General features: G+C 35.3%; 2 protein-coding genes across 2 annotated transcripts; both read left to right on the top strand.

Annotated features, from left to right (window-relative positions):
- Positions 1–3,667: 3,667 nt before the first annotated feature.
- Positions 3,668–5,462, top strand: LOC122602531 (disease resistance protein RPV1-like). The gene is made up of 2 exons (XM_043775136.1): positions 3,668–4,068; positions 5,044–5,462. Exons 1-2 carry the CDS (start codon positions 3,674–3,676, stop codon positions 5,117–5,119), a joined length of 471 nt encoding a protein of 156 aa, XP_043631071.1. The 5' UTR covers positions 3,668–3,673; the 3' UTR covers positions 5,120–5,462.
- A 2,787-nt stretch (positions 5,463–8,249) lies between these two features.
- On the top strand, positions 8,250–10,856 carry LOC122605949 (disease resistance protein TAO1-like). Its single transcript, XM_043778916.1, has 4 exons — positions 8,250–8,350; positions 8,445–8,726; positions 8,881–9,855; positions 10,057–10,856. Exons 1-4 carry the CDS (start codon positions 8,264–8,266, stop codon positions 10,594–10,596), a joined length of 1,884 nt encoding a protein of 627 aa, XP_043634851.1. The 5' UTR covers positions 8,250–8,263; the 3' UTR covers positions 10,597–10,856.
- The last annotated feature ends 965 nt before the right edge of the window (positions 10,857–11,821 follow it).

Raw genomic sequence — 11,821 nt, 5'->3', positions numbered from 1 at the left:
CTACCTAACGGGCTTTGCCCTTAGCTATTATGGCTCTGCCATAAGCCGAGAGGCTTCGTATATAGCTTACGGGCTACGCCCTTTGAAAAAATCGTTTTTTAAAATATGGAATAAGTTAATTAAAGAACGAATGAAAAAAATTAATAAAAAGGAAAAAAGTCTAAAAAAAAAGTTTTAAAAAATAAAAAACGGACATTCTCACCCTTCTCTTTTTAAGGAACCTTTTCATTTGATTTCTATCATATATATATATAGGGGATAACTTGGATGATGTTAACATTATTTTGGTTGGATGATGTTGCTCTCACAAACAATTAAAATCATGAGCGGCTTTTTGACATGTGTAGAAATTGATTTAAGTGAGTTTGTGAGAGCAACATCATCCAACAAAGATGATGTTAACATCATAAATTATTTTCCCATATATATATATATATATTATAGAAATTCATTTTCAATTAACTTAAATATAGTTATTTTAGACTATTGAAAAATATATACGAGATTATTGGATAACAATTATATAAAGGGATTAGTGCCCAGAAATGCAGTCAACTAATGCTCAAAAGTTATTGTGTGCACGAACTCTTGGTCAGCTTATTGTGTTCACGAAATTTGAAGTTTTGGTTATTATGAACATAAAACGGGATTATGGCTATGTAGGACCAGTTACTTTCACGTTGACCCGTTGACTGCTTACGTGACATGCACACAATAACTTTTTAGGATTAGTTTATGCATACAATTAAAAAAAACAGATTATTTTTTTTCAAACTCGTCGGAAACTGCAAATACTCGCCGGAAAACTTAAAATTCCGATTAAACCTTCGTTTCTTCGAATTAGACCACGAAATTCGCACCAAAATACTCAAAAATCAGCCGCGAACAAACCCTCAACAAAAGTTAAACCGATTGAGACTCGCCGGAAAATTAACCAACTCGTCGGAAAAATTAAAATCACCATAACTTTGTTGTTTATTCGAGTTTCGACTTGAAAGCAACACCAAACTGCTCAAAATTGTTGTCCGAAACTCGAAGAAACAACAAAATTATGGTATTTTAAATTTTCTGGCGAGTCTCAATTGTTTTAAATTTTTCCGAGGGTTTGTTCGCGACTGATTTTTGAGTATTTTGGTGCCAATTTCGTGGTCTAATTCGAAGAAACGAAGGTTTAATCGGATTTTTAAGTTTTTCGGCGAGTTTGAAAAAAAATAATATGTTTTTTTTAATTGTGTGCGTAAACTAATCCCAAAAAGTTATTGTGTGCATAAACTAATCCCAAAAAGTTATTGTGTGCATGTCATGTAAGTAGTCAACGGGTCAACGTGAAAGTGGTAACCGGTTAACTTTTGACCCGGTCACTTTTGCATGCTATAAGACTATTGAACAAGTTTCCTGAATATAATAAAGCTGACCTAAAGTTCGTGCACACAATAACTTTTGAACATTAGTTGATTGCATTTCTAGGTACTTATCCCTTATATAAATTAAACTATGCTCAAAGCTGAAAATTATAAGTTAGAAGCTACGAATAATTTGAACATTTTTATTACACAAGTGGTAGAATATAGGATAAGATAATAAGGAAAAGGGCATTGAGAGCAGAAAATATACATATGATTTCTTGAAGATTGAAATAGTATTTTAGTAATTTAATACTTAAAACACACTAAAAACTTGAAGCTTCTTGTTAAACGCTTGCATTGGTAGCGTTTTGTGAAATAGCTTTTTGGCCAAATTGAGAAGTTTGAAGCCTTTTTACCAAACGAAACTTTTTATTAGATATAGCATTTTTCTTAAAAGTTTGAAGCTCCTAAAAGCTTCAAAAAGCTTGTTCCCAAAAATACCTTTAAGACAATAATATGTGAATAGTAGTTTTGTCTTTTATATGAACTTTTTGAATATTTATTTAATTTGCGAATTATAAATCAAGTAAAGGTTTAGAAGGAATGGTTTAGATGCCACTTTACGTGTGTGAGGTAAAGGGCCGAAAACCCGCCACTCATTTTTTCCCTACTTTCTAAGATTTTAAAACTTACATTTCGCACGTCATTCTTTTTATTCCTAAATGCCCAACCCCTTTTTTCTTATATTGTTTTTTGGTTTCAAATTTATAGAATTGCACTTTTTCCCCTTATTTACACACTTTAGCAATAGGGGTCTTTTTTCAAGTATTCTTGTAATGGGGGTCCTTATTTTGAAAATATTTTGCAAGATTGGTCCCTTTTTAACAAAACCGTTAGTAAGTGTCGTTAAGTTAGCACTTGAATGGTCCTTATGGTTTTTCCATTTTAGCAATGGAGTCTCTTTCCAAGTTTACAAAGAATGATGGTCCCTTCTATTTTGTGATAAAAGACAATATTGCCCCTGTACATGATGGTTACGTGTAAATTTAACTACACCTAGTAATGGTTTTGTTAAAAAGAGATAATTTTACAAAAAATTCTCAAATTAAAGATCCATTACAACAATACTTAAAAAAGAACCCCACAGAAGGGGATTCCCTATAACCCTTGATTGAACCCGTTCCCAACTTTACTAGTCTAAGGGGCAAGGATGTAGTGTCGATTATCGACATTTTGGCACGTTTTGGCAAATAATTTGACCAATAACAAGATGCCACGTGGCTGTGAGAAAAGTTGCCAAAAGTTTGCCAATAAAAGCGAAAATCAAGGGGGTAGTTGTCACTTATATGCCGACCAGCATCTCCATCCTATATCTATTTCCTACTATATAATATGTTTATATATATAGCATTGTACCCGCGCGATGCGACGGGGGTTTGATGGTAACGACGATTGGTGGTGGTGACAACGGTCATTGTGGTGACGGGCTGTTGTTGGTGGTCGGTGTAAGTAATTGATTTAATGTAATTGATGTAAAGGGGTAGTGGAGATATTTTAGAATATAAGGGATTGATAATGTAAATTAGTTTATTAAGGGTAAAATGGTAATTTTGCATCTAACATTTTTATGAGAGAGAAAGTGATAATTATTATAATATAGTATAGATATGTATCTATCTCAAAGAAATCGGCCGGAAACATCTATCTACATATCTCAACATCTATCTTTAACCATATATCTACATATATCTATCTATATTCGGTTCCCTTTGTATATGGCTTACCGGAAAACTCACCAGAAGTAGCATCGCCGAAAAAAATAGGTGGAAATAAGCGGGGTCGTCGGAGTTTAGCCACTTCCGATGATGATGATTAAGCCGACAAAGAAGAAAAAGAGAGGAAGATCACCAACCCATAAGGGAGTAGTTGCCTATTTTCGTCGGAAAACGAAGTTGTTGCCGAAAAGCATGGTCGCGCGGAAAACCGATTTTCCTCGTGTGTAAGTATATTGTAGATATATATAAATTTATGTTTTTTGTTTGTTTGTTTACCTCGAAACTATCACCACTCAACGTTTACTTGCATCGGCCAAATTTGGCCGATTCAACTTGCCGATGCTTGACGATCCAGGTGCTATAGTCTTGCCAAAGAGTCGATGTTTGCCGATGAAACTTGTCGATGCTTTTTACCGACTACACCCTTACCCCTACCCCTCGGATAGTGATCAATTTTGCACTTAACTCGCTAAAATACTTTACAAAAACAAAAACTATTGATTTTTGATTGAGCGTTGACTATATTCATTACTTTGATCTGGGAAACAGTCTATGGCGTCTTCCAGCTCTTCTCCATCTTCAACATCTGTTGTCCCAACATTCCTAGTCTTTAGAGGCGATGACACTCAATACACTTTTATACATCATCTTTATGCAGCTCTGGTCCAGAAAGGAAAAACTGTGTCCATAAATTATGAGTGGCTCGGAAGTAGGTACCCAGTTTCTCCAGATCTACTAAAAGTCATTGAAGAATCGAAAATTGCCGTCGTTATTTTTTCTAAAAGTTATGCGGAGTATTTTTGGTGTTTGGATGAACTTGCTAAAATCATGGAATGCCAGGAACGGATGGGTCAGAAGGTGTTACCAGATTTCTACTATGTTGATATATCGACCAAAGCTTCAATGTTCGATTTATCTGGCCTGTGTTTCTCGGAAACCGTCAATAAGTTAGTGGTTTTTTTCTTTTCCCAAATGTGGTTTTTTTTAATTTTTTTTTTGTTTAAATTACTTAAGTTTTGTATGCTAGATTAGTTTATTGTGATTTTAGTTGGGTAGATAGGTAGCCGACATTACGGAGGAAACCTACCATACGAAAGAAAAAACCCCCTGGCCCAACATGGAACCTTAGTTTATTGTGGCACACGGGACTTGAACCCATGACCTCCCCATTATTGAAGTCATAGATTACCTCGCCTCAACTACTTGAACTAGCCAACATTACTTGAAGTAGATGAATGCAAACACCTTTCTTATACTGACTACTGAGCATTGTATTTTGGTGGCATGTACTCACTTTATATGTGTACCTTGTAGGGCTACCATCGAGCCAAGCTTTTTCGAACAACACGAGCTCGAATCGATCGAGCTGAGTTATTATCGAACTAGAGCCCGAACCCTAAAATCAAGCTCGAAATAATTATCGAGTCAAACTCGAGCTTTACATAGCTCGACTCGAATACTTAAGGAGCTTTTTGAGCTTTTAATATATTATGTATTTATTTATTTGTATATATAATGAGTACTTGAATAGTCAAGTCCCGTGGAGCTTTTCGAGCTTTAAGAGTTTCGAGTTGAGCTCGAGCAATATTTATTGACATAACAAGCTAAGCTTGGGCCTTTTTTGAGCTTTTCGAGCCGAGCTTGAGCCATATTTTACTATACCGAGTCGAACTCGAGCCTACATACTGAAAGCTCGCCGAGCTATCGAGCTGGAGCCCGGAGCCTACCATTTTTTTTTCAAGTCAAGCTCGAGCTTGGCTCGGCTCGATAACACCCCTATTACCTTGTGCCTATATGCTTTACATAATTTGATGCTTCTCTTCTTCTCACACGCACCGACGCACATACATACACATGTAGACAAAACACATACAAACATATTCACACATACATACACTGATACACACACTATTTTCTTACAGATCCGTGACTAGATCTGGAAGAAATCTCTCTAGTTTCGGGGATGGATATCTACATCTCACCTCTCTCATGCCATGACAGGATTGGGTGTCGTCGTCGTCGTCGTTGTTGTTATCCTGCCACACTTGACCAATCTGCACGAGCATCTCAAGCGTTTTTAGAGCCTAATTGGCCTTCTACATCTGAAATTTTACATATCAATAATCGAACATAGTAGAGCCTGGGCATACTTTTGGCTTATATGCTTACTACTTGCCTCAAATGTATCAGAAATGGATTCTTAAAAATGGACTTAGTCCTTTTTGTTAAACGAGGTTCATTTTTTCAATGCATTTGACAGATTTGGAAAATGTATATCTTTGCGAAGAAGCTTATTAAGCAAATTTAAATTTTCCGTATATAATTTTGTAAAGTAATAGTTTGTGAGATTGATTCCTTCAGAAGATAATAAAATGTAATTGATTAATGAAGATAAAGAATGATTTTATATATATATATATATATATATATATATTCTATTTTAAAGTTGATATTATTGGTGCATAAATTAGGGTAAAAGTTAAAGTGTGAATTCTAAATAAATTATTAGTGTTGAATGGTTGTGAAAATCTAAAGTCGAGGGGTCTTCTAGTAATAGCTGAAAGTTGAGAGGGTTGTGTGGTGGTTAAAATGGAAAATAAGAAAAGGCTGGGATGTGGGGAAAAGAATGATTTCTGAAGTTTGAATCTATGATCAAGTATCTAAGAGGCTGATGCTAGAAGAGTTTTTTTAGTATCTAAGAGGCTGATACTAGAAGAGTTTTTTTTTTGTTTTTGTTAATAATTGGGCCATTAAATAAATAAATGAGGTATTTTTTTCGGTTTCGTATTCTAAACGACGCCAATTTCTTTGATAGTTATATATATATATATATAGGGGTGGGTTATTTGTAGTACAAGGGTTTGAAAAAGTACAAAAGTACAAGGTATTTCCTCCTTCTTCTTCCTTCCATCTCCGACCACCACCACCACCACCATCATCATTTCTGACAACCACCACGATCCTCCGGCGACGGCGACCATCTCCGGCGAGACTTACACATGTGTAAGTACAACATACACATGTGTAGGTTGAATAAAAATTATGATTTGGAGCGGGCTTCGCCCTTAAGGATATTCATAAACCAAAGCTGGTGGGTTGATAGGTCATTGAGGGTGATAAGTCATAGTGTGATAGGTCATAGAGGGTGAGGTCATAGGGGGTGACCGGTGATGTGTGATCTACCTAAAAAAAATTGTACTTACACATGTGTAAGTTACTTACACATGTGTAAGTCTCGCCGGAGATGGTCGCTGTCGCCAGAGGATCATGGTGGTGGTCGGAGATGATCATGGTGGTGGTGGTGGTCAGAGATGGAAGGAAGAAGCAAGAAAAAAAGAGAAAATACCTTGTATTTTTTCAAACCCTTGTACTAAAAATAACTTTCCTCTATATATATATATACAATGTGCTTCTTTAATATACATAAGCATAGTTGATCTTAAAAAAGCCGGGTCTAAAGCTTAGTTTTAGCAGGCTAGCAGCTTTACCTTTGAGATACTCCTCAAATATGTTATGTCAATGGATCATTGTATTTGGTTGCCCAAACTTTATATAAACAACCTTGTATAATAACATTGGTTTTGTCACTAGTATCCAAAAGGGTAACCACACAACTAACAAGTCTCAATGGTTCTCTTGGTGTGATTTCTAAGAATGATGATAGTTGTTGTATTTGGGTGAGGAGAGGTTCAAAATGATAAAATATTTCCCTCTTGGAAGGTGCTGTTTATGATACAATGATTCAATATGAAATTATAGGCAGAGTTTTGTGGTCTACAGGGTTCACAGAAATGGTTAGTATGCTGTTGAAAATGAGAAAGTAGTTATATTTATCTGATTGTAATCAAAAGTAGAGAAAGTATGGTTTTCCAATATTTTGCAGCATCATTTCAATTGTGTAAATTTTTTTCTTAGGCTTCTTTTAAGAAAGGAACTCCATTTTTTTTTATTATATCTAGCTCTGGTAACATAACATATTATAGAAAAAAGTAAGATGCATCACATAGTAACTTAATATTAGAGATATACAAATTGATTGAGCTTTAGGTTACCCTGACCATTCATGCTGTAACCATTCCTGAGTCATACATTGTGAGTGAGATTTTGGGGAGTAGAGATTGTTGAACAACCCAACTGTTGCAACATTAAACTACAGTTTAAAGGACAAACTCAGCCTATTTTGATTGACCTTGTTTTGATGGATTTGTATTTAGAAGACTTAGATTCTATAAGATTTGAAATGACTAATATTAGGAAAATGATTAATTAACCTAATTGGTGTGTCTAAAGATATGTCTAAAACCTTAAGAACTTGACATGTGGATTCCACTAATTCTCTTTCCTAATTTTGCCTCCTGATTTTTCCACATGTCATCATCTTACAATTAGGCACATCTTTAGGCACACCAAGTAGGTTGATTTATCATTATCCCTAATATTATTATAAGATAATAAAACTTTTTATAAGAAATCATGTTCTTAGTTTTCTTGTTAAAAACAATTTCGATACAACAGCCCGTGAAATGAGTATAATAGTTAATATTGTATAATAAGTATATAAATACAATATACTACATCTTCTCACAGACTTGTCTCTGCAAGCTCATCGTGCGCCACATGGTCCCTACTAAGTTCAGATTGTACTCATAAAAAGGTGAATGTTGTATGCAAAGAAGAATTCAAGTAAAACCTCAAGACGAAATGGGAAAGACAACTATATTGCTCAAGATGAATCATGAATGTTTACAGTAATAGAAGTTTACCGATGTATAGGATGATTACCAATTAGGAAGGAATGACCTATTTATACATAACTCATCCTATCTGCAGTCCTCTATTAATTGCTCTCCCTTCTAGATGTATCTGCTCTGCTCTAGATACTTACCATAGAACTCTTTGCAAACTGCAAGACTACACGATTCTTCCATGGCATCCATCACTTTTTGAAAAGTCTTGTTTTAGAGGTGTGATTTCTTTAGTAACCGAATAGGCCATCTGTTCCGAAAATTTACTGGCAACTTATTTTATAGGTTTAGTAGTTGTATTTGATAATGACTATTAAAGAGAAGAATAGCACTTAAATGTTGACAAATAAATACCATTTCTAATAATAGGATTGACATGCATGATCTCATACAAGCAATGGGTTGGCAAATAGTTCGTAAGATATCCCCGAATACGAGGTTATGGAAACTTGAAGAGGTCCATGATTTCGTCAAGAAGAACAGGGTAAATAGTCTTTCTTACAAAGCTGCTCCTTTTATAAAACAAACAACTGTTTTGAATGAGTGCAGTTTAATATAAGTTCATTCCTTTTTTGTAGGAACTGAAAGAAATTGAAGCCATGGTGGTGCCAAACAAACAAGCCAACGTTCACCAGAAGCTGGGTTTTGGTGCTGATATTTTTGAAAGCATGAATAATCTTCGACTACTTGATGTTTACCGAAAATTCACTTCTTGTGAACCTACCATTCTCCCTCATGAGTTACGATGGCTTTCTTGGCATCAATACCCATTTTCTTCTCTTCCATTAGCAGATGAGTGTGAACTTGTTGGGCTTGAAATGCATGGTGGCAACATTGAACATTTATGGAACGGAAGAAAGGTATATTGTAGATGAAATCAGTTTCTTAGCAACACAGTTGAGTTATGATTTTTAATGCCTAGACATGATTACATATACGAACACAAGGTTTTTATGTGTACTAAAACTTGATCAGCCTCGATTATGATCTTATTATTCTCTGTTTTGTTATCAGATTATGCTGAATTTGAAGTTCATTCACCTTCAACAGCTAGAGTGCCTTACAAAGTTTCCAGACATCTCAGGAGCCCCAAATGTTGAGAGGTTGGTTTTGGCATCTTGTAGAAATTTGGTGGAGGTTCATGAGTCTCTTGGATATCACAAAACACTTGCTTACTTGAGCCTGAGTAATTGCTGGAAGCTCAAGTTTTTCCCAGAGAGGATTGAGATGGAATCTTTGGAGACACTAATCCTGTCTAGGTGTTCCAGCCTTGAACGTTTCCCAGAAGTCATGCCATGTATGCTAAAACTATCAAATATATGTCTTGACGGTTGTTTACGAATAAAGCAACTGCCATCATCAATCAGACATCTGTGTAGTCTAAGCTTCTTGAATCTCACAAGATGTACGAGTCTTACGAACCTCCCAGAATGTATTAGCAAGTTGAATTGTCTCAAGAGCATTCATCTTCATGACTGTGTGAAACTGCTTACATTGCCAGAAGATTTTGGAAGCATGAAAAACCTAGAAGAGCTTCAACTTGGATTTACGGATCCCAACAGGCTACCACGGTCCACCAATTTTCATACTTTGCAAAATTTGCATTCCTTGAGAAAGTTGGATCTCAGTGGGAGGCAAACTGAAGATTTAGGTTTAAGTGGCCTCGGAAATGTTGATGCATTTTCTTCGTTGGAAGAACTAAATTTAAGTGGCAACTCTGAATTGATTGAGTTGCCTGCAATTATCTGCCATCTTTCTCATCTAAAACACTTGGAGTTGAATGAATGCTACCGACTTCAAAATTTGCATTCACTTCCATCCAATATACAAGTATTGAAGGCAAGCGATTGCTGTTCACTTGAAATGATTGAAGATCTTCCAGAAAAGTATGAATGGTTATATAAAGTATGGCTCGTTGGTTGCTGGAAACTTCCAGATCAAGAAGATGAAATAAACCCATCCAAGATGTTGCAGCTACCTTTCCTTGAGGTAGAAAATTACTCTCTCAGTTATTCCCATTTTATTGATTTATCAACTTAATAAATTAGGGGAAAAAGAACCCTAAATTGACCTCCTCTGTCTGATAAAAGGATTTGTCATTTTCTCTGCACTTGCATTTCTTATATCATCTGCATTGGTTTTTATCTTCGTTAGTTAGATGTTTAAGTGTGATTTTCTCTACATGTACAGAAATGTGCTGCTGTAGGTCATCGGTTAAGTATTGCAATTCCTGGTTGCAAGATTCCAAGTTGGTTCGATGCAGAGCAAGACGGGTGTGATATAACTCTTAAACTACCACCCGGATGGCATTCTCGTATCATGGGATTTGCAATAAGTGGAGTGTTTAGCAGGATGTGGAACATAAGAAATGATTATCCTGTGGTCACATTTACAGTTGTAGATGAGGGAGGATCTGTTCCTATGACTGAGTTTGATGATAGTAATGAAGTATCCCCATTTGAGATTGACACTGTGTGGACTGGCTATATACCATTCCGTTATTTTCAGCCGATGGGTGATGATTGGTCCGATATGGAAGTTAATGTTGCAATCAGTGTAAGGTTACAAACAGGTCAACTGCCTGTAAAATGTGGAGTGCATATAGTGAACAATGATGATGTGGAATCAATCCAACCAAATACCACTTATATATCCGATTACTGCAACTCAGATTGTGTTTCTCGCTTTGGAAATAGTTTCATTTATGAAGATGAGTTGCGGAACATCTGATAATCAGAAGTAATACACAACTAAGGCGCATCATGACAAGACTTCTGCGTGTGACTTTGATGTTTTACCGTATGTGCCTTGTAAGAACTTTGCTCGTTGGATCATTGTGATATAAAGCTCCAAGGCGGATTCAATTGTACAATAAACTTTTTTTTATACTAACTGATGTGTCATATTATTTAGTCACTCTAGCAACCCTCTAAGTTACAATACCTTTAACGGAGTTGGTTATGACTTATGAATAGCCTTTTTTTCCCTCATTTGCTTTGTCATGCTAAATAAATAGATTTGTAAAAACTTTACACAAAGAGGCATTGGGATGGAATAATCTTAGTTATAGGTACGGGGTTCGAAACCCCTCAACCCCCTTCCTACCTTATATTTTCTTTTGGTTTTTTAATTTAAAATTTTAATTTTTCTAACTTAAGAATTTACATATATAACCCTAAAATTTATATACTTTCCGTTATATAACAAACCCACCTTTTTTTTTCCCCTTTATGCCTTTTACATTTCAAGTTCACATTTTTTTTCTCTAAAAAATTTACATAGATACCCCCAAACTTTTTTTAAACGAAACAAGACAGGACGACATCAACTTCAATAGTAGTTTTATATAGAAAAAAAAGGCTATGTTGGATAAAACTATAAAAGCCATATATACTTTGTCTTGGGAATTAATGACTTCTTCATTTTTCATGTTTAGTTTCTTATTACTAGTAGGGAACCCGCGCGTTACAACGACACTAAGAAATTACGAAACCGTGTTGTGCCAAGTTATCAATCTCTGTGATATGGTAGTTTTCGTATCCACTAGTGACATGATTCAGTCATTTCAAATGCTGTTAAAAATATCCTTTTAACTTCATAAGTTTTGCAAAAACAAAATAAACAGTTGGATAAATCTTAACCTATTTCAAGTTGAAAAAAAATCCGTATTGTAAACACATAATCCCTGTCCCATTGTATGATTAAATAACATTAATGCTTAAACTAAAACTGCAAGCAAAGTAAACATTTTGGTATTTTTTTTTTCCACCCGTTTACCTTGTTCAACCATTCAATAGAAGTATACAATATACCCTCAAGCAAAAAAAGGCCTGAAACCCAAAATGAAAGGGTAAATGATGTTATTTAGACAACTTAATTATCTTTAACTTAAGTTGATTATATGTTGTCAGGACCATAGGAGTTACTTGGAAGCTATAGCAGGGACTAAAGCTGG

Source organism: Erigeron canadensis, chromosome 6, assembly GCF_010389155.1.
Source record: "Erigeron canadensis isolate Cc75 chromosome 6, C_canadensis_v1, whole genome shotgun sequence".
Lineage (NCBI taxonomy): Eukaryota > Viridiplantae > Streptophyta > Magnoliopsida > Asterales > Asteraceae > Erigeron > Erigeron canadensis.
The sequence above is the reverse complement of the archived record's forward strand: the minus strand, read 5'-3'. Positions and strand labels throughout refer to the sequence as shown.